Source organism: Andrographis paniculata, unplaced genomic scaffold, assembly GCF_009805555.1.
Source record: "Andrographis paniculata isolate CXL003 unplaced genomic scaffold, ASM980555v1 Contig32END, whole genome shotgun sequence".
In the NCBI taxonomy this organism is placed as follows: domain Eukaryota; kingdom Viridiplantae; phylum Streptophyta; class Magnoliopsida; order Lamiales; family Acanthaceae; genus Andrographis; species Andrographis paniculata.
This window is the reverse complement of record NW_026137565.1, coordinates 5306637-5330154: the sequence shown is the minus strand read 5'-3', so window position 1 is coordinate 5330154 and position 23518 is coordinate 5306637. Positions and strand designations below refer to the sequence as shown.

Below are 23518 nucleotides of genomic sequence, written 5' to 3'. Positions count from 1 at the left end.
GGCAAGTCAGCTGGTCCGCAGGCGGATAGACAGGTCGCTTGGTTGGTGCGGCCAAGAAGTCTTTTGGTATAACGATTGTTCTCTGGATTGGTCGGTTGGGCTATTTGAGTTCTGGAACTGGTGGAGGCGTTTGGCGAGGCGGTTGATGTAACCGAGGCAGACGATGTTTCAAAACGTTTCGTCTTGGGCGGTTGACGGTGGTTGCTGGCGACGGTTCCAAAACGTCTTTTCAAGCCAGTACAAAGGTAGATTAATGGCTAAATTGTCATTTTCGAAATGAGGGGCTGGATAGACTTTTCAAGTGGCAGATCCGTACAATCTCGTCTTTTCAAGCCAGTACAAAGGTAGGTTAAGGGCTAAATTATCATTTTTGAAATGAGGGGCAAGATAGACTTTTCAAGTGGCAGATCCGTACAAACTCGTATTTATATGATATAATATATATGTATATAATATTCATATTTATAAATTATATAATATTTTTTTAAAAAAAAATTACAAACAATTCTTTAGTTGATTTTCTCACATTTTATCTTTCTTCATATTTTTATAAATATTTAAGGTGTTTAAACCAATTGTTTTGAATGTTTAAATTAAATATATATAATAATGATTTATTAAATTTATAAATATGATTAATTACTTAAATTTTAAAAATAATAAAAATACTTATATAATAAAAATACAAAATTGAAATAATTAGAAGTCAAATAGACCCAACACACTTTGCCCCACTAGCTACACCACTAATTCTAAATTTTAAATTTTACTATTCCAAATTTTATTCGTTCATAAAAATATTAAATTAATGCTTATTTTTTCTTTATTATATTACAATAAAATTTAATTTTAGTGTCAAAATATCACATCAACACATATTTATATCACATTAAACGACCATTTCACTCTAAAATTTTACTATTCAAAACCAAAATCTTTCAAGTAAACATTCTCTTCAACTTTTAAATTGTTTTTTGTTGGTAAATTTTTAAATATTAGTATAATATTGATATGTAGTACAATTTAAGAGAAAAACAAAAATAACTTTATTGGCACGGTATGATATGTAATGATATTTGTATAATATATTGTAAGTTTAAATATATTTTTAATATTAGATAGATAATATAGTTATTAAAAGAAAAATAAATAAATATTTTATTATGAGAATGACCAAAATGAAATAAATAAATATTTTATTTAAGAAATGAGGGAGTTAAAAATAAATATTTAACTTATAACTTTAAAAATATAAATTTTTACTAATAATGTGAGATCAATATGAGATGTGAAGATCTTAAATACTTTAACAATTCAAAATATTTCACTATGAAAAATTTTCAAAGAAGTTTAGACATATATTAACGACCTATTTGAATTGATTTAAAAAATAAATAAATATAAAAATTAAAAAGAGAAGGGGAATGAGAACGAGAAGTTAAAAATAGAAACTATTTTATTTGTATGTGAATATATTTAAATCTAACAAAGTTAAAAGTACTTTTAAATTAAAAACAACATACCGTGACGAAGTTAATGTAAATATAATAAATAGTTTAAAAAATATATACAATTAAATTTTTAATTTTTAGTTTGATCATAATATATAAATTAATTATTTTTAATTATGTTATGAGCAACTAGGAAATCAACAATATAATTCTTCCGGAAAAAAAGAGTGAATAAATTCAAATCAAAATAGGATAATTATGGTGTATTTGTGTCACGGGTTGATATTCCTGCTCCAGATTCTCGGTCATAGTCTATCCCATTTGTGCGAACCGTGACAATTTGTTTGTGTTTGTAATGTTTTAAAATACTAAAGAAAAAGAATTGAATATAAGATATTAATTTTCATATGATTAGTAAACACAAATATAATTTAATGTAATGTATTTTATTAAATAATATTAGATAAAATAAAAATATTTTTAAACAAAAAAAAAAAGAAAAAAAGGAAGAACTCAACAAAACCAATTTAAATGGAGTGATTTCTTATAAATCTTATTTAAAGTTACGATATACACATTAACATAATATCCCATATATATATATTTTTTTTATTTACTAAAAAAATAATAACAATTCAATACAAAATATTATCAGTGAACAAATCAGTTTGTCTTTTACTTGACTAAGTCTACTCATGAAGATAAAGTTTTGTGGGCATTGTTTTTTTTTACGAGGATTAGTTGGCTACTGGTGAGATGATGAATTGCAAGAAACCCACAATTACTTGACAAAATTCGTTCAACTAAATCTTTATCTATTAATTAATTTATTAAATCCATTACTTAGGTAAAATTTGATTGTCGTTTTTTTCACGCCAACAAAGTCTCATCCATTGACACTTTATTTGTTCTTACAATCTATTCAGTAAACCTACCCACAAGTCAGAATATGTATGTTAGAAAATTCACTTTGAACCATGGTTAGGTATATGTGTGGTTAAGCAGTATTGGGCTTACCCAGAAAAATATTTTTCATGGGCCCATGTCATAACAAGCCCTAGGCCCAGCCTAACTCTAAATATTTGTGTTTGGATTGAAATTTGGGCCTGGTTATTTCAATCTTTAAAGTCTATATGGGTTAATAACATTTTAGGGTTTGTCACTATGCAGAATAAACAAATCCTTAAAAAAAAATACAAATAAAAATAATTTTATATCGAATTTGATTAAATTTTTTTAAAAGACATATTTATGGAGTAATAGAAAATGAAGGGCAGGACAATCTGGAGATGGCCATGTTTAGAAGATCTTGTCCGAATCTGAATATTAATTAATTATAAATTTAAATATTTCCTCTCCAAAACTAGAGGTCAAAAGATTTTTGGATTCTTATTTATTTTATTCTGTTTTTGGAGTTATTATGACACTATTTTTATTTTTGTCTGTTTCGTAACAAATGATACCTTTTTATTTTTGATAAAAATTATTTAACAAATACAAATCAACTTAATTAATTACATGATTTAGGACCCACTTAAAACCCTTTTATTTTTACCACTCTCTTCAAAAAAATAAATATTTTTATCTATATTTAAAACTACACATTTTTTATAAAATTGATTTATGTTAATTATAAATAAATAAAATTAATTTTTTTATTTACTTGTAGTAGAAAATTTTATTATCTACAAAATGATATACATATTACATATATTTTTTAATTGCTATATAATTTTTATATATTTAAACATATATTTTAATTTTTTTAATTATATTATTAAATTTACTCTTAAAATATAAATATTATTAATTATATAAAAAGTAATATAATAATATCATAACTAATTAAACATCCTCACTTTAAATGCCGTGTCTCTGATCAAATGGTTCAATTACGATGGGACGAAGGAAGTATATAATATTCTATTTAATTTTATTATTCATACATATATATATGTATGTATTTATGACGATTTATTACAATGTGTAGCTGCGCAGTTGGTGTATTAGATTTTCTTTTATAATTTTAAACTTTACAGCAAAGATGGTTTTTGATTAGTAATTTTTAAATAATATTAATTAATTCAGAGAGGAGAGAAGAGTAGGACACCAAGAATTCAAATGCTTTGGGTGGTTAGTCCACTAAAACAATTATATATATATATATATATTTATTTAATCAATATTTTATCTTGAAAATATATAAAATAAAAATGCAAATTATATATTTTGCATTGAAAATTGATTTTTTATAAAACAAAAAATATATATCTAATATACTGAGAATTGTTTTAAAATTTACTATAAATTGGTATTTATAGTAAATTTTAATTTTTTTCCATAATTAAATGTCATATACTATTTGCAGAAAAAAGATGCAAATAGCTAGCATTTTGTGACTATATTTTAGCCGTGATGTTTATGTATAAAAAACAAATAAAGATTAAATATAGTACAAGTACTTTTAGAAATTTATAAGTCAGCATATTAAAAAATGAAGGACAAAAAAATAAATAAAAGTAAAAATAAAAACAAAAACCTATTATGTATAGGTATACATAATACTACAATCTATTTTAGATGATGTATATGATTATACATGCAATTGTCAATTAATTTAGCTGATAAATGTAGCTGCTTTTTTGTATGATTTGTTTTTTTAAAAAAATTCATTATTTTTCTTTCAAAAAATATTATATCAAATTACTATTATAAAAAAAAAAATTCAAATTAATTTTCATTTTAAATCAATTTCAAATTACAACAAAAAAAAAATAAAAAATCCCTAAGTATTCATATATAAAGTGTGTTTCTTCAATATTTAATTTTAGATGTTTTTGTCGCAAAGTAAAAATACTTTTGAAAATATTTCATGAAATGGCATATTGTGTGTTATTATTATTATTATTATTATTTAGTATATCAGTCTGTCTACTCAGTATTTTTAGATGAATTGATTTTTTTTTTTTTTTGTGTGGTATGGAGAATTATATTGTAATATAAAAAAGTAATATTTTATATTGAATGATTGACTTTTTATTAGCTAATAATATATTTATATTATATTAATGTGTGTATATATTTGTATTTTTTTTAATAATATTTACACGAAATTATTCCATTAAAAATACTGAGTGTACATATTGATTATCTTTTTTATATAATATGTTTAGAAAATTTTATAAAAGTAAAATACTAAGGGATCACAATAATCATAGTAGTAACTAAACGTGGTGGATATTCAATGTACTAACAAATACACTAATTTACGACATTACGCATTTTTCATTTAAAAACGAGAGTATAACAATGCACAAATTAATTAAGTTTTCGCAATCACATGATAATTAATGACATATTTAATTGCACACACGTACATTCAATCTATTACAACCAACCAATCTAAATACATACATGTTTAGCTACAACCACAAGACCTTATTTTTATCAAATAAACAATAACATTTTTATTTAATATATTATACCATACCCGTCCCGAAAAAAGAGTATCGTATACTTTTTGAACGTAAATTTTTTAATATTAGTATTATATTTATTTCTAGTGCTAAAGACAAAAATATTTTTATTAAAAGTAATGACATTTATGTAATGATTGAAAGTTACGTTGTAAGAGTATTAATTATATTAAGTATGTAATACAATTACTAAATTATGAAATGATACCCTTATTTTGGGACGGACTAAAATGAAAAATAGGATCATTATTTATGGGACAGGAAAGTATAAAAATTCATTCAAAATTTTTTATATCAATATCTATTTATATTATACTATTATATAGTGTTGTAATTGAAAATTTTATTATTTTCCACCCTTAAAACAAAAAACAAATAGTATCTTGAGATAATTTAAGGAGTGTTTTTATATAGAAAATTATGTAGATAATATAAAAAAATAATTATGTATAATATATTAATATTTTAAAAAATATAAATATGTATTTTTATTTTTTATTTTTAAAAAGAACACACTCTACCTTTTCCTATGGTTTCGATTCAAATTCAAAAGCCTAAAGGAACCCAAAACGACGTCGTCGTCCCATATGGTAATATGCTCGAATTTCCCTTTTACAGGGAAGCTCTGTTCCAACTTCACATTCACTTTTACGCACGTGAAAAAATCAAAACACAAACACGCAATGAACAAATCCACGATTGGCACAGCTTTAATCAAAAATAAAAACTTGGTAACAATTTGATGGGTGATAAATGATAATAATTGCAATTTCATGCAAATCAATTAATCAATTTCTAAATAGCAAAAAAAAAAAAAAAAATTGAAGAAATAAAAAAAGGTCACGTGGCTGGCAGGCAGGCAGGGAGGCAGGCCTATATAAAGCGGGACATTCACCATCATCATCATCACTTTTACATGAAAAAGAAAGAGAAATTTTGAAGGGATCGGAGGAGGGGCGGCCCTGAAACTATGGAGGAAATATCGGTCATCAGATTCACCGGCCGCCGGAATATTACCCGGCATTTCCTCCTCGTAGTGCTCGCCGCAATTTCCCTCTTCCCGCCGCCGGCTTCCCCGCAGCCCTTCGATTACGCCGACGCCTTGTCCAAAAGCCTTCTGTATTTCGAAGCCCAGCGGTCCGGCCGGCTTCCGTACAACCAGAGGGTGACGTGGCGCCACCATTCCGGCCTCACCGACGGGCTCGAACAAGGGGTGGGTGCGACCGACGACGACGTCGTTTTTGTTTTTGTTTTTGTCTTGACGTCATTATTGGTTCTTGAATTTGAATTTTGAGTTTGTTGAAAATTTTGGGGATTTTATGGCGACGACGTTGATTGATTTTAATTTTGAAGGTGGATTTGGTGGGAGGATATTATGACGCCGGCGATAACGTCAAGTTCGGGCTGCCGATGGCGTTTACCGTTACAATGTTGTCGTGGGGGGTGATAGAATTCCGGCAAGAAATCGCCGCCGCCGGCGAGCTCCGGCACGCCATGGAAGCTATCAAATGGGGCACCGATTATTTCATTAAAGCTCATACGCATCCTCATGTCCTCTGGGCTCAGGTCACACGACCCGAATTGATTCATTATCCCTTTTTCTTTTTTTTTTTCGATTGAATTAATTAATTAGTAAAAAATGAATTTTGCTTTAATCCCGCAATCACGCCGGAGAAATTGAAATGAGTTTTTGAATCTTGACTGCGGTGGGCCCCAAATTTTAAATCGTGAATTCTTGTTCATTATTATTGTCCGTTTTCGACAGCAGAAAAAATGTCTTTGAAAGGAATAAATTAAAATTAAAATAATTTATAATTAATATTCAGGTGGGCGACGGCGACACCGACCACCTGTGCTGGCAGCGGCCGGAGGATATGACGACGTCCCGCCGTGCTTACAAGGTGGACGAGAAGAATCCCGGCACCGAAGTGGCGGCGGAGACGGCGGCGGCCATGGCCGCGGCGGCGATCGTGTTTAGTAAAACAAACCCACATTATTCCCACCTTCTCTTGGACCATGCGCAACAGGTAAGTTAGTTAGTTAATTAATTAAGGTTGTTATTATGACTTCATAGGGGCAAATTAGACATTTCACGTCGCTAATCCGTCCTAAATAATAATTAAGGTTCGTTAGGGCACACCGACAAATAGTTGAACTAGATTATCTACGCCTTAAAATAATACTACAAAAAAACACCAAAACAAACAAAGGCAACAAACAGTTTTCGCTATTTTAACATTTAGCATTTAATTTTCCACATAAAATAAAAATAATTTTTTCACCCCCACAACCAAAATTCCCATTACCCATTTTCGCAAGAACAAAAGTGGTAGCTTCAACTATAATAAATAAATATCTAGCAGAGTTCATGCTCATTCATATATACATGTCACATTGTGAAAAAATCTAAATGCTGCTGTATTCTTACATGGTCCATACCCACATGCATTTGATTGTCCATAATAATAAAAATAATAATGCCCATTATATATATATATATATGTGTGTGTGTGTGTTATTGACTAGTATAGTAGTAGTAATTAACATGATTGTGGGTGCACACGTGGCAGCTATTCGAATTTGGGGACAAATTCAGAGGTAAATACGACGAGAGCATAGAAGGGGCGAAGGGTTATTACACGTCGGTGAGTGGATATTACGACGAACTCCTTTGGGCAGCACTGTGGCTCTACAAAGCCACCGACAACCAGAGATACCTAAATTACGCCATTGATAACGCCATGTCCTTTGGTGGGATCACCTGGCCCATCTCTGAATTCAGCTGGGATGTTAAATATGCTGGCCTCCAAATTATTGCATCCATGGTAATAAACAATAATAATAATTTATTAATAATTCTTTACTTTTTTTTAATTTGAATAATCTTTGTCTTGTCCGATTCTCATACATCAGCTGCCGACGGCCGGGCTGACCCGACATCAGAAGCGGATCCTGGAGCAGTACGGGTCGAAAGGGGAGTACTACGTCTGTGCCTGTCTGAACCTGAACGGCGGCGCCGCCAATTCCAGCAACGTGCAGCGCACGCGCGGCGGGCTGCTGTACACGCGCCAATGGAACAACATGCAGTACGTGTCGACGGCGGCGTTCCTGCTGACGGTGTATTCGGACCACCTCTACCGAACCGGCTGGTCGGCGGTGGACTGCCCGCGGGGATCGGCCGGTCCGGAGGAGATCATGGGGCTGGTCCGGTCGCAGGCGGCTTACATTCTCGGGTCGAACCCGATGGGGCTGAGCTACCTGGTCGGGTACGGGTCGGATTATCCGAGGAGGGTGCACCATAGGGGGGCGTCGACGGAGGCGTACAGGGACAGCAAGGTGTTCGTCGGGTGCACGCAGGGGTATGACCACTGGTTCGGGCGGCCCGACCCGAACCCGAATGTGCTGGTCGGGTCGCTGGTGGGCGGTCCGGACAGCGAGGACCGGTTCGAGGATACGAGGGGGAATTTTGTGCAGACTGAGGCTTGCACTTACAATACGGCGCCGTTGGTCGGAGTTTTTGCCAAATTGAATACTCTTGATTCTGCTGCCACTCGCCCATTTATTTCTTCCCTATAATAATAATTATTATATAATATATATACGCATTTGTATACAGCCATTATTTTATTATACTATATGTTTTGGGGGATTATTTTTGTTATTTAATTAGGTCATTGTTTTTGTGTGTTTGTTGTATAGAGCATATGATATGGCCAAAGGGCATGCAAATGTATTTATTTTGCATATATATATATATGGAAGAAATGAAAGCACATTTTGATGGTGAAGAAATTGAATTGCAATGTGTGTCTGTGTGTATTTTATTTTTTTTTTAATTTTTTAGGTGAATTGAGTAGATAGAAACATGGTGCAACAATTAATTCAACATATATATATATATATGTTGGATTATTTACCAGCCTTAGCTTAGAGTAGCTTTCTGGGCTAACATTGCTACAAATGTATTTCATTGTATTGTATTGTATTGTATAGATAGATTATTATTATTACTCACACACACATATTATGGTCGCCGACAGAAATTACACGAAAAAAGAAGGGCCTCCTAGAAATATAGGAGTATGTATATATATAGGGACTAGGGAGTAGGGAGGGATTAGATATGCAAATTAAGTATGGACAAAAACACATGGCCACCAAAAGCATAGATAGAGGGGTCGGTGGTATTCATTGCGCACTTATCATATCAGAATTAGGTTTCCATTATTATTATTATTATTATTATTATTATTATTATTATTATTTATAGATAGAGAGCATATATATATATATATAAATTAAATAAATGACATGATGGATAGATAAATGAGATGACCACACATAAACATATTATACACACACCAAACGAAGTAACGAGCTCAACCCCAGCCCATCTCCTGCCATATTATAGATACGAATATTTTACAAGTGAGATAACTAATATATAATAATATAATATATATTAATAAAAACAACTATAATATACCATTCAAATAATTAAATAGCTTAATTAAAATTAAAAAAACTTATAAAATTGTTAATATAAAATTTAATTAAAATATGCAATTATATAATTTTTTTAGAAAAAGATATAAAACATGAAAATATAAGACAGAATTAAAATAGCAATAGATATGAAAATAAAATGTAGAACAAAGGAAGTAATAATCAGTTGGTGCCATAATGCCCATGCGTGTTAATGTTATTTACTTTAATTTAATATTTTGTAAGTGAACAAATATTTAATATGATTTTTTTTTTAAAAAAATTATTATTACTGAGCCTTAGTGATCAACAATAAAAAATCGCGTGTGAAGAATAATTACTTACTCCAATTAATATAATAAATGTAAGATATTTATAGCTAAATTTCCAAATATTCAGAAGATATAAAATTAATATCTACATATTATCAACAATATCGAGTGTGATATGCTTGTCGGGATTACTAATGGAGATTACTAATGCTCACTTTCCGGTAGCAGATGCGAGTTCCATATCATAAAACAATATTTATCTATATACTGGCGAGTGAATTGTGTTGTAATTTAAATCATGGAATGTATTTCTCGTTCATTCCATATTAGATTACAATAGCTATTTGATTTTGTCTTTCTGTTTTTATTTCAAATTAGATATTTTACCAATAGTTATCATTAAAAATATATTATTATTTTATATAAAATATCATAACAAAATATTATTTAAATTCAAATTCAAACTCAAATATTTGTTTTTGTTTTTTTTTTTTTTAATATTTTTAGGTGGAATAGCTATTAAATACTAAACTTTGTTATGAAAAGAATTTTGATATTTTTATAGTAAAATTAAGAATTCGAATAAATAAAAAACATAATAACATTTTCACTTTAAAAAAAATTACAAACCAAAAGAAAAAATTATTATGTTGTTTGGTTTTCCCTATGAATGCATATGAATCTATAGAAGAAGAATATTCTCCATGAGAATCGTATTTTAGATTCTTCACCATATTCTCATTCTCAGACCAAAAAAAAAACAGAAAAAAGTCATCTTTAAATCGAATATCCGACAAGTCCCAATTTCACTTTACAAGATAGAATGTGGTCCTAATTCAAACAAACAATTATAATGCAGCCAAGATGACAAAATGAAAAAACGATCGAAAAGCAAGATCATTACCCTCTGCATATTTGAGAGCCAACTGCATATCAAACAGTCCGAAATAACACCACGACGACGAACACGAAGACGACAACTAACAAACTCCGGCAGACAAAGGAAGCGCAAGCGAGCTGTCCCGACAGACAGCAGCCACACAAATAACTAACGAAGAAAGCCTGTACATTTATTAATAAATCGGAGACTAACCACACGAGAGACCGCTAACTATAGTGCTTAGACTGGCACCATGGCGGGATGGGAGTTTTTAAGGCTGTCCGCATCTTCCTGAGTCTCATCGGCTGCAGTCGAGGAATCCTCAGCAATGGCAGTAACGCAATCCTCGCTGTTGCAAGGAACATTTATGTTTTCGAATATGAGCTCTTTAACTTCTTCGAACCTCTCCTCGGATAGGGACACTTCCACCAGGAGCCTCACGGCTTTTTCCTCGGACGCTGCTTCATAGTCGACTTTTCTTTTCAGAACCATATGTCCGCTGATCTCCCACACAGCCGGATTCACTTGAGTTTCTAGCAGCTCGGGGCTGACCTCTCCCATAGCCTGCTTTTCCGAATAACACTGTTTCATTCGAATCAAGACAGCATCGATGGTTTAGGCATTGTTAAGAATAAAGAAACATGATTTGGATATAGAAGAAGATGTTTAACCTGAGGAAAGAGGAAGATTCTCTTCCCGGAATCAGCGATGAGTACGTTGAAGGGAATGTTGTTCTCTTGCAAGCATATACATGTGTCTGCGACGACATTGGAAAGATCTTCCAGAGAATTCCCGCCTTCGAAGACTAGGGATCTTACGGGGTAATTTAGAACGTCGGATATTTTCACTCCCCTGGTTGTTGTGGTTATCTTCTTTGATGATGCGCGCTCGATTGGGAACGGCATTGCTAAGTAGTAGGCCTGGAAGTGGAGATGATTGATCGTTGCAAATGCACCTAAGCTATTGTACCCCATCCGGAAGTAGGGATCTCCGGATTCTACGGCCATGTGCAGAGCAAGTAAGAAGCTTCCATGGTCGATCCTCTGTGGCAAGCAGTCGAGAACTCGTGGGATTAGCAGCACATGGCCATACTCGATTGGACTAACCTGCAAAATTAAACTGGAAGTTTTAAGCCTGCAAGGATTGAGAAATTGAAAATTTTAGAGTGAGATTACATACATTGATGGCGACAACATTGGGTGAATTATCGACATCAATGGGAGCATTGGCAACAAAGTAGGCACCGCCTTCTTCGCTGGCTGAGAATTGAAAGAGGAGCTCTTCTTGCCCAACTTTTGTAAAGTTAAACTTGGTTTCATCGAAGGGCTGCAAGACCTTGTCGATGCGAAACTCAGTCGGCCTCTTCTTCAGATGTCGGCCCTCGTTCAGTTGTGCTATAAATCCATGGCTTCCAGGAATAACCTATGGCAAAAATCGATCACAAACAGACAAGCAACACAAATGTCTACTTCACATATTCAATTTGGGAAAACTTCCATGACAATGAGGACAGAAAAACCAGAGGAGATTAGAAGACGAACTCTGGTCTCGCAGGAAGAGACATCGTAGCGGAAGAGTCCTCTCTGTGCACGATTCTCCCACTATCAACATCAATAAAAACGATCTCAGACAACCAAGCAATCTCCATATGAAAGAAGGAATCAATCCGGATGTCGATTAATTCGAACAAATCATTATCATACCTCCCCGAGGATTAAGGAGTTTAAGAAATCAATTGGAGAATCTTCGTTCTCTGTGAGATCTGGTTCCTTTTCACGAATTGATTTGTTGTCCTTTTCAAAAGCATACAGAGGTAATTTTGCCCCTAATAATCCAACAAAATTGCAGGAGGCTAACACATCAAAATTGGATAAAGCAAACGAAGATTAAAACAAACCCTAGCGAAAAATCAACAATCGATTTACCAGGCAAGCAGCAGTTTCTGAGGCAATTGCGGCCGCAGCCGGCTGCATGGCCAGCGCCTTCCTCCGCATCTTCCTTTTGGTAATTCGAAACAACCGTAGGGACTCTCTTAATCCGCAGCATCATCTCTAAACGCCTTCAATGCAATACGGTGGATTTTTCCGAAAGAATTTTGTGATCGAAAAATTGATTTAACAGAACAATCCTAAAACAATCGATGAAAATTTCAAAAAACACCGGAAGCAATTAGATGAAGAAACCGCCGCCGGCGAGGAAAAGGAGGTCGGAGGGACTTCCGCCTTCAGACGGCAAAGCGCCGCGTCCACCGTGCGGCGAAGGCTTTGTCCCGCTAGCACAACCCCAGCGTCGTACAGACCGGACGTGTGCAAACGGGCGATTCGCTCTTGGAATTGCCGTGATGATGGACACCTTAGAATCCAGCGCTACCGGCGACGGAGAATAACATCTGAGCGGCGCCGGAAACGTAGAGGATCAAGAGGGTGGAAAGGCGATTTATGGGGATTGCCGAAAGCCGAGAGAAGAAGAAGAATAATGGCTACGAGTAGTTGGCAGATTCGCCTTCCCTTCCACAGATAAATTAGTACATCTCACGTTTCGCTATTTTTATCTTTTTTTCGCCACGGATAAAAGTTTAAGTAGTATTTTTATAAATATATTTTTCTGTTATCGGAAAATAATTTTTTAATACAGATTTTTATATAATATGGAGTATATACAAAAATAGTACTATGTTTATTAAAAAATAAATTTATCTTTTTACTATAGTAAGGGAATAATATAGTATTTCTTCCCTCCTATAAATATAATTATTCATGTTTCTTAATAATTTATCTATTTTTTTATTTTGATTTGAGCTATTTCAAACTTTTTTGGGCTCTGAATAAATATAAATTATAGACCTTAAACACGTGATGAAAATATATTTTTAAAATAATATCATTGATTGACGTGGATTAGATAAAAAGTTGAACATGACGGTTTGGACCGTATTGATTTGAGAAAAAAAAAAAAAAGAAAAAAAAGACGGACTATCCAGAAGTTCAAAAAGCGAAAATAACTGAGGTAGAGTGAAAGAGAGAATGTGAGATGGATTTGCTGTGAATAGGTAGTGCAGTGAGACAATGTAAAGTAGAGAACGATTGAATTTAAAAAGATGAGATGAGACATAGTTAGAAAGAAGATATATAAAAATATATATATATGATTATAGTTTAAATTTAATTTTAAAATTAAATTGGATATTAAGAAGGAATATAATACAAACTGAAGGTAAAATTTAATTTTCAAATTTAATAATAAGTAGTTGCTCACCATTCTCTTCTCATTTATAATATATTAATAATACTAATATTTCTAAAATTTTATACAAAAAGTAAATGGATAAATAAATAGGAGACGGAGAAAGTATATTTTTTGTATTTTCGTTTATCATATAATATATATATTTTTAAAATATGATTGTATATTTTAATTTCAGCCTTATAATTTGTCTTAATTTTAATTTAAAATTATTTTTTATTATACAATAAATATTGTTACCAATATATATTTTAATTATTTATTATTATAGTTGATTAAATTCTTATATCCACATTAATGCTTATAAAAGTTTTGGAGAATGTAATATTCTTTCATAAAAAAAATATAACATACTGTAAATAAGGAATTAAATATCAACCTTAGTTTTCCAATTATATCAAAACATATTTGTTTGTAAATTATATTTTACAAAAAAATATTAAAATTACAATATATCAAACATATTATAGATTTGTTTGATTTTAATTTTATTTAAAATTTAATTTAAATAATATTTTACATTCTTTTTGTCTACCAATAAGCTTCTCGTTTATCATTTTAGTATGTACAAATCAAAAAATTTCATTTCAGTTTTTAAAAAAAGATAATTCTCAACAAAATATTAAAATATTTTTATTTTTACTTTTTTACATTACTTTCAAAGATAAAATAACATTATATTAATTTATCATATCATATATTTGTAATATATTAATTTAACTTAATCGGCATGCAAAAATCAAATTAAAAATTTATTATCAAAGAAGAGAATATAATATTTTGTGAGTTATTATCTTATTCATAATTAAAACGACTATTAAAATCTTGTATTTAAAATAAAATACAAACAAAATGATACCATTCAAAAATATAAATTATAACGAACAAACACGAAAAATTTCCTTTGTTATCTGAAGTAAATGGCTGCTAAATTACGGATGGTTTTATTATTTTTACACGATAGTAATTTTCTTATCATGACGTTCTAAAATTTTTATTATGTATTGAACCGCCTTATTTATTACTTATCACGCCATGTTACGTCAACGTATAATGTCATTATAATAATTTTATTATTTTTTATTAGAGTAATAAAATTGCGTATGAAGGTACAGTTAAATGGTAATAATTTATTACCGTTCAAAGTAAATACACAAAACATTGCGTATGAAAGTACATTTAAATGGTAACAAAAAAGTAAATACTTTAAATTGAAAAAAAATAATATATTATTACGAAAAACGATACAAAATAAATAATTTTGATTTCAATTTGAAATAAATAATAAAATAAAAACTCTTGGACAAATACTGAAATCGAGTGTAATATTCTACAAATTACCATTAGACAAAAACCCCTATCAATTTTTATTATACTCTTCTATGTAATATTTAATTGTGATATAAAATGACAAAATATATTAGATAAATGGAAGTCACATCTACAACATTAGCATTACCTAAGCATCTTAGATCAACCAAGACGACATGTAATAAATATGTAACTTATATTTCGAATGAGGTTCATTAATATTATAAAATTTAAAATATATTGAAAATAACACCCGCCTTGTTATTCTAAAAAATCGATCCGGTTGGAAGACTAATTATATAGCTTTTTCGAAAATCTCAAAAAAAAATTAAATGATCATAACTACATGATCATATGCGAATTATGTGCGGCAGGTAAATTTAAATGTAATGTGAATTTGAATTCATAACTGCATGATCATAAATTCACCCCACATTACTATATCATTTCTTACAGGACTATTATTATTATGATTAAGTCAAATACAGTCAATGGCTTTGTTGTTTTTATATAATTATTTTAACTTTAAAAAAATATATTAATATTAAAATTATTATTCAAATAAAAAAAATAAAAAAAAAATTCGAAGAACACACATATTTATTTTATTTTATTCTTTTTAATGAGTATGCTTATAATAATGATTATAGTAATTTTGCATATTAGATTGCTTTGAATGAATTGTATCTGCATTTTTTAAATATAAATATTATATTTTAAATGAAGATTTTATAAAATAATATGATATTTTTAGTAAAAGAGTGGCGTATTGCATTTTTGTATAGAACGCGTGAGAATAAACTTATACTCCCTCCGTCCCACATAATTTGTTCATATTTTCTATTTTCGTCCGTCCCACGTAACTTGTCATTTTTATTTTTGGAAATATAATTACGCACTTTAATAGCATTTTAAATTTTTAAATTTTCTTAATTTTAATTAAACTATTTATTTATTTTAATCTTAATCTATAATGATTTTTACTAAATAATAATTATTTTTACTAATACACTTCTAAATTACTTACTAATTATATTTTACCTAAAATTCTTGTGTCTACAGTAATACATTCATATTATATGGGACGGAGGGAGTAATTGGGATTTTTAATTTTTGTTAATTCTATTTTCAGGTATAAATATTTGTGTGATTATAATCATTATAATTTGAAAAGGCTGGACAAGATAAATAAACTAGATGGGCACCTTCAAATTGATCCAAGCCCATTATATACCCAACAAAGCCCATTGCCAATAAAACCATATATCTATAGGGCGGTCTAAAATAGAGTTCAAAATTTAAATTTTTTAAATAAATATAATTATGACTTATGCACATATATTTGTAAGGAAATTGCAAAAACACGGATGGAACACAATATATCGAAACATTTATTTAGTTATGCTTTGAAATGTTTTGTAAACAATTGGAAAATGCATTATATAATATTTTAAAAATAACATTGATAATAATATAAATTAAAACAAAAAAAATCCAAATCCCTTATAAATATAATATACATATATACAAACAAATTTATAAGATTCTTTGACATAAGTTTCCAAACATACTTTAAGTTCGATAAATTTTATTAAATTTCTAAATTTCTATATTTTGAGCATGCTGTGCTACATCCTTATTTGAAAATTAAATTTTCACTACAAACCAAACATATTGAGGTCCCAATCAAATGTGTATGAATGAGCAATTATTCGATCGATCGCCCATGATTTTTTTGTGGAAGTATGTCGACATAAGTGCTTGGAAAAGAATTGAAATTGGAAAATAATTTAAAAGAATTAATCAAATTATTCTAAGACACACACACACACACATATATATATATATATTCTTTAAATTATCAATAAAAAATAATTCTTAGAATTAGTATATATTTATATCTAAAATAATTCTTTCAACTCTGCTTTTACAAATATTCTCTCTCTTTTTTTCTGTTTTTTTAATTTCTCTTCTTTTTTCTTTTGAGCCATTCAAGTCCCAATTAAATAAAATAAACCAATTGTTTTGGTACTATAATTAAGAAAAGAATTATTATTTAATACATATATAATTAATAATACTAAGAATAATTTGAAAGTAGATGAATGAGGAAGCTCTACCCTACCACTCCTTGATATTACTCTCATTATTTCAAATAGAAAGCTAAGTTGAAAAAGGAAGGTATGATTGTGGACTAATAGTTGATTAAACATGAAATGCTATGGGTGTGTTTGTTTTGTGTTTTGAATATATATATATATATATAGAAAATTATATAGATAATATAAAAATAATAAGTGTGTTTAGTATATTAATTTTTTTGAAAAAATATATTGAGTTTTAGGTAGAAGAACAAAACCTATTTATATACATAATTTAAAATCTTATTTGTTTTGGAGTTCGATTTCAATTTTTTTATTTGATTATTATGATTCTTTGTATAGTTATTTGATTCAATATAAATATATTGATTTGATATTTTAAATTTAATATTTTTTTTATAAAATAAAATTAATTAATTTAATATTTTTGAAAAACATGTAAAATTTGAGTGATGATTTCACAGAAAATTTTATCAAAAAATAACAGTAGAAGCGAAAACTAAAATAGAAATATTTTTAGTTTTACGTATAGATGAACTTTTATAAAAAATAATATTTTAAGAAAAAAAATGTTAGATGTAATAAATTTAAACGTGCTTTTAAAGTGTTAATAAGTGTGTTTGATTTGGATTTCAAATCTAAATTACCACTATTCAGTTTACATAATTTTTAGTAAAAATTATATTTTTCAAAAATTATTTCAAACTAAATTTTAAGTTTTAAATTCGTGTAATACTTAGTCAAATTCTTGTAAATAAAAAATGGTGAGGTATTTCCTTTATTTATGTTCGAATTTGATCCCAAAACTGTGTGGGATTAAAAAAAAATAGAAATTATAATATATTTTAAAAAAATAATGTACTATTTAAATTGAAATATAAAATATACTCATATATTAACTTACAAATAAAATATACTCCCTCAGTCCATAACTATTTATCCGTTTGTTTTTTATAGAAATATTAGTATTATATTGAGATGTAGTAGAAATAAAATAGAAACTACTAAAATAACTTTATTACCAAATTATTCTCAATTTGGCTATGTCAATATTTTGTGTAGGGGCCTATTTTGACTCAACCTTTTTTTTTTTTTTAATACACCTTTTGTTTCAAAAACTTGGTTTCATAATTCTGGAGGAATATAAATACCAAACCTCGTATTTTGAAATAAAAATAATAGATTGGATGGTGGAAAAATAGAATTCAAAATTTGATCAAACGAGACCAATGTTCAATTAGATATTTTTATTTGTATTTAAAATGTGTTTAATATTTTGTTTATTTTTGAAAAAAAAAAAAAAAACACTGAATATTGCATATGATATTTCTATAAAATTTAAGGATTAAAATTAGTAAAGTAAATAATGATTGTTGTTAATATATATTAACAATTTTTTTAACTCTACGAAATTAGCTTTTGCATAGCTAGTGATATAAGAGTGTAATTAGTTAGTGATTTATCTTTTGAATTTTAATTTTTAATTTGAATAATAATTCAAATATAATATTTTATATATAAATAATATATATATATATTATAAAAAATGGTAATAATATTAAATAGTAAAAATACTATTCCCTCCGTCCCAGATACTATGTCCATGTTGCCGTTTCTGTCCGTTTCACGTACTATGTCACTTTCCTTTTTTGAAAAATAATTACATACTTTAATCTCATTTTAAATTTTTAAATTTTATTTTTTTTAATTTCAATTAAACTAATTAGTTATTTTAATCATTTATATTATAAAATAATTATTTTTACGAATATATTCTTAATTATCTACTAATTACACTTTTTCTAAAATACCTTTTTTTAGATTGTAACAGACAGACTAGGCTAGCATTGGTATTTGGACCACCTTCGTTCTCATTCTGATAGACACAGTCAGCCTTAAATGCCTTATTCTACTTTCCACTGCTACTTACTACTTATTGCATAATATCCCCAATCAATCAATTAATTAATTAATTGACACTTTGAATGTGATACTCTTTAATCAGCCTAATAACTTTAATTACATTGCCTGCCATGCAAAATTGCACATTTCTCCATCTCAAACCTAAATTTATTAAATCTCACCGACAAAAAACAACGCCAGAAAGAAACTATCATTTTTAAACTGAGCGCGCGGTTAGTGTTCGGTTTTAATTAATTTATGATATAATATATGAAATTAAAACAATTTTAAAAATTGTATTTAAATATTTTAATAAAAAATATAATATGAATATCATTTTATTTTTTTATTTTTCAAGTCAATGGACGATAATATATATTATTTGGGAATAATTTTAGTAATGATTGAATTTTCATTTAGAAAGAAAAATCTTACACGTTTTTAGAGTAATTATCAAATCTCCTACACACATTGCACAATGAAAATAATAGTGGTCCTAATAATAATAATAATAATAACCAGCCCCCTTCGTATTACGTAATACTCCACTAACCATCTTTATTTAAAAGAATAAAATACAAAAATTGAATTTCATTAATCAAACGAAACATTATTTGTCCACATACTTTTCAATTAAATTTTTATATTGAATAAAGAAATATCACCTACTAATTTTTATTTTTTTCAATAACATATTAGTATTCCTTAAGTGCATATAAATATTGTGTGACAAGTTCGACAAAAAAATATTAATAGAATTCGAACCGGTTACTAGCCACCAACTCGACCGGTCCTTAAAAACCACTATCTTAATAGGTGCAGTTTGTCCACTTTTGTAATTAAAGACTAATCCCCTTTAATTTAATTAACAATTAAAAAGTTCGTGTCTCCAATATTGATTTATTTCATTTTTAAATTAATCTGCACTAACTTAATCGATGTCGCCACCTTTGACACGTACACTTTCAATATAAAATATATTTATAAATTCGGGTTATTGTCAGTATCGTAAAAAAATTATATTTCTAAATAATATTACAAATTTAAAACATAATAATAAATATATTTTTAATTTATTTTTAATCAAATGCATGTTATTTTATAATATAATCCAGTTTACAACTAAACAACGCCTTACTATTAATTTAATATTATTAATTTATAAGTTTAGAAAAACAGATCATCAAGATATTGACGTTATATGTGTGTTAATGATATAAAATAAATAAAAAAAAAAAAAAAAAAAAAAAAAAAAAGAAGAGGGCACGCGGAGGTTAACATCAGCCTCTTAATTTTCTTGCCACTGTCGATCGTGATATTTCAGCTGTTCACATTTTAAATATTGGCTAATTAATTAATTATTTAATTGATCCTCCTAAAATGCATATACGTCCCATAACTAGATATCAATTTACTTATTGTACGTAGTTTTAGAAATATTAGTATTATATTATGATGTAAGTAAGAATAAAGTGGAAATGACTAAAATAACCTTATTAGTATGTGTGATATAAATATAATGATATTTGTAAGTTGTAAAGATATTTGTAAAATTAGATAGATAATACAATTACTTAGAAAAATAAAATGAATTCTTTGTTACATGACAGACTAAAATAGAAAAATATGAATAGACTATTTCACTCCAAAGAACAATTGAAATATTCCTTAGACAAATCAAATCACTTTGCAAGCTGCTATATTCAATCTTAGAACATTAGAAATTTCCCAATAATTATTGAAAAATATTTCTCGCAGGCCACGTGCATTAATTAGAAATACGATATTTAATTAGTTAATAATATAAAATTATAATTTATTTTATTATTTTCGGTGAGATTAATAGTAGTGATAATTCTAAAATAAATTTAATATATATGGTTAAAATTTTTAGAATATATATTTAATTATTTTAAAAAATATATCAATTAAAATATATGTAATATGAATATAAGTTTGTAAAAAATATAATTTAAATAAAATAATACATTTATTTTTTTGTAATTAATATAAGTTAATTTTATAAAGGATGTGAAGTTTTAAATATATACAAAAAAAAAAAAATAATATATGATTTTAAGTAATGTATGATTTTATATGTTACACGAGGGGTTCTAAGTAATGTATGATTTTATATGTTATATAATTAATTAAATTAATTTATATTTATTTAATATATTTTAATTTAGTAAATTTTGATCAAAATAAAAAGATGTGTTATGTAAGCACACAAAAATGAAAAATGTAAGGAGTATAATTATAATTGCTAACCTCATTTAGCGGCGGTTTCTGCTCATTTTAAGCATTCACAGTTGACTTCCCGATCCCTTCAATTTATTCCCATGAAGAATTTCGTCGGTTTCCCTGCTCTACGTATATTCGTACGTATATATGTCGATTGATTAAATCAACTTATTAATTAATTAATTGGGATTAGTTTAATGAAATTGGGTTGATGACGATGAATTTTATATGGTTGGGTTGCTTTGCAGTCTTAATCGCTATACTTATTCTCGTCTCTTTCTCGGGGCTATGAAACATCAATTTGGAGGATAGTGGAAGAAGATATGGAGAAAGATTCGACAAAAAAATTTACTTTTCGTACAGGCTCCCCGGTATTGATCCTGCTCGCTCTTCCTCTGCTCTGCGTCGGATTTGATTTCTTCTATGGCAGCCGAGTTCCCTTCAATCGATGTAATTAATTAATTCGTTAATTTTTTTTGAGCTTGTTTTGGTTATGGAGGTTTTTGATTTTGTGTTTTTGTAGGGATGCAATACTTTACGAGTTCGGGAGATGAATTTAGGGCTGTTGATAAGGAAGACGAGATGTTCAGATTTCGTCTGGGAAGATTGGTGAGAGGTTTGTGGTTTCTACTGATTTGTTTGTTTTTAGTTTAAGTTTTTTAGGTTTTTGATGGAATTTGGTTGGATCAGGCGATGATCGGAGAAGTTTGGAGACGACGGGGTTCGCCTGCGACCGGACGTATCATTCAGTCGTCTGTGTTTCAAACCGGCCGGCGAGGATCGCCACCGGAAACATGACGGTTTACATTCCGTCCGACGAGGATTCCGACCGAGTGACGGTGGCGCGGCCGTACGCCAGGCAGGAGGATGAACTGAAAGTCATCGGAGAAGTTCGCATGTACCAGTACAGTAATACGACGGCGCCGCCGGAGTGCCGCCGAACCCACGGCGTCCCCGCCGTGATATTCTCCTCCGGCAGCACCGGAAACGTTTTCCACGAGATGAATGAAATCGTGATTCCGCTGTATATCACCGCCAGGCAGTTCCGGCGGCGCGTGCAGTTCATCCTGGAGGATTACAAGCCGTCGTTCATGGCGAAATACGGCAAGGTCGTGACGCGCCTGACGGAGTTCGACGTGATGAATCCGGCGGCGGAGAATGGGAGCGTCCACTGCTTCCCCGCCGGCGCCGTCGTCGGGCTGAAGTACCACGACAATCTGGCCGTGAATTCCAGCGACATCCCCGGCGGTTACGGGATGACCGAATTCCGGCGGTTTCTCCGGCAGGCGTACGGCCTGAAATTCTCACACGTGTCGCAAATCCCGAAGCCGAAACTGATCCTCCTCTCGCGTACCAACACGCGCCGGTTCCTGAACGAGGAGGAGCTGATATCCACGATGGAGCGTGTCGGGTTCCGGGTAATCTTGGTGAAAAGATCCAAATTGGTATCCAATTTGAACATATTCTCGCGGCTGGTCAACTCCGGCAGCGTTCTCGTCGGAGCTCACGGCGCCGGCCTGACGAACGAGATATTCCTGCCGACCGGCGCCGTCATGATCCAGGTGGAGCTCCTCGGCACCGACTGGGCTTCCGACACCTACTACGGCGACACGGCACGTGCCATGGGCGTGCGCTACCTCCGGTACAAGATCGAACCGGAGGAGAGCTCGCTGGCGAAGCTGTACGGACTGAACCATTCCGTCGTGAGGGATCCCGGTTCGGTCTACAGAACCGGCGGCTATAGAGCCGCCAGGACGGTTTTTCTCGATCAGCAGAATGTCCGGCTCAACCTCACCCGGTTCGAGGAAACCCTCGTTGAGGCTTTAAGTATTGTTACTGATTGGTCGGAGTAAGTTTAATTAATTAGAGAATTATATTTGGTGACGAGTTAATTAATTTAAGATGTACATAGCCCCTCATCTTTTTTGTGTTGAATATATATTTACATACCCAGTTATTTTATTTATTTATTTATTTTTATACACATACATTAATTCTTTGCTTGAATCCCAGGCAACATGACACCCAACTTTTTTATTTCTTACAGTCACAAATAGAGAAATTAATGGCAATTGTAACAATCGACTTTTTTAGGGCGTTTGAACATGTTTATTCTCAATATAGTCCTTTCAAGAATTCAATTGTGCCCAAA

At 30.2% G+C, this 23518-nt stretch overlaps 3 protein-coding genes across 3 annotated transcripts; 2 read left to right on the top strand and 1 right to left on the bottom strand.

The window, feature by feature from the left end:
- Positions 1 to 5853: 5853 nt before the first annotated feature.
- Positions 5854 to 8722, top strand: LOC127247145 (endoglucanase 11-like). Its single transcript, XM_051268879.1, has 5 exons — positions 5854 to 6140; positions 6281 to 6493; positions 6754 to 6954; positions 7498 to 7752; positions 7841 to 8722. Exons 1-5 carry the CDS (start codon positions 5898 to 5900, stop codon positions 8501 to 8503), a joined length of 1575 nt encoding a protein of 524 aa, XP_051124836.1. The 5' UTR covers positions 5854 to 5897; the 3' UTR covers positions 8504 to 8722.
- Positions 8723 to 10473: 1751 nt separating this feature from the next.
- On the bottom strand, positions 10474 to 13084 carry LOC127248011 (GDP-L-galactose phosphorylase 2-like). The gene is made up of 6 exons (XM_051270135.1): positions 12490 to 13084; positions 12268 to 12389; positions 12106 to 12165; positions 11744 to 11986; positions 11236 to 11670; positions 10474 to 11146 (listed from the first exon to the last, which is right to left on the bottom strand). Exons 1-6 carry the CDS (start codon positions 12611 to 12613, stop codon positions 10805 to 10807), a joined length of 1326 nt encoding a protein of 441 aa, XP_051126092.1. The 5' UTR covers positions 12614 to 13084; the 3' UTR covers positions 10474 to 10804.
- Positions 13085 to 21377: 8293 nt separating this feature from the next.
- Positions 21378 to 23323, top strand: LOC127247143 (alpha-1,3-arabinosyltransferase XAT3-like). The gene is made up of 4 exons (XM_051268877.1): positions 21378 to 21503; positions 21615 to 21816; positions 21890 to 21982; positions 22057 to 23323. The coding sequence occupies exons 2-4, from the start codon at positions 21690 to 21692 to the stop codon at positions 23217 to 23219; spliced, it is 1383 nt and encodes a 460-aa protein (XP_051124834.1). The 5' UTR covers positions 21378 to 21503; positions 21615 to 21689; the 3' UTR covers positions 23220 to 23323.
- Positions 23324 to 23518: the final 195 nt, after the last annotated feature.

Excerpts from the sequence above, each read along its gene's own strand:
- LOC127247145 (XM_051268879.1), top strand. The coding sequence starts at position 5,898 with ATGGAGGAAATATCGGTCATCAGATTCACCGGCCGCCGGAATATTACC. Across the intron at positions 6,141-6,280 it reads CCGACGGGCTCGAACAAGGG|GTGGATTTGGTGGGAGGATA; the intron begins GTGGGTGCGACC and ends TTAATTTTGAAG. Across the intron at positions 6,955-7,497 it reads TCTTGGACCATGCGCAACAG|CTATTCGAATTTGGGGACAA; the intron begins GTAAGTTAGTTA and ends CACACGTGGCAG.
- LOC127247143 (XM_051268877.1), top strand. The coding sequence starts at position 21,690 with ATGGAGAAAGATTCGACAAAAAAATTTACTTTTCGTACAGGCTCCCCG. Across the intron at positions 21,817-21,889 it reads CCGAGTTCCCTTCAATCGAT|GGATGCAATACTTTACGAGT; the intron begins GTAATTAATTAA and ends GTGTTTTTGTAG. Across the intron at positions 21,983-22,056 it reads TCTGGGAAGATTGGTGAGAG|GCGATGATCGGAGAAGTTTG; the intron begins GTTTGTGGTTTC and ends TGGTTGGATCAG.
- LOC127248011 (XM_051270135.1), bottom strand. The coding sequence starts at position 12,613 with ATGATGCTGCGGATTAAGAGAGTCCCTACGGTTGTTTCGAATTACCAA. Across the intron at positions 11,987-12,105 it reads TCTCTTCCTGCGAGACCAGA|GTTATTCCTGGAAGCCATGG; the intron begins GTTCGTCTTCTA and ends TTTTTGCCATAG. Across the intron at positions 11,671-11,743 it reads CCAATGTTGTCGCCATCAAT|GTTAGTCCAATCGAGTATGG; the intron begins GTATGTAATCTC and ends TTAATTTTGCAG.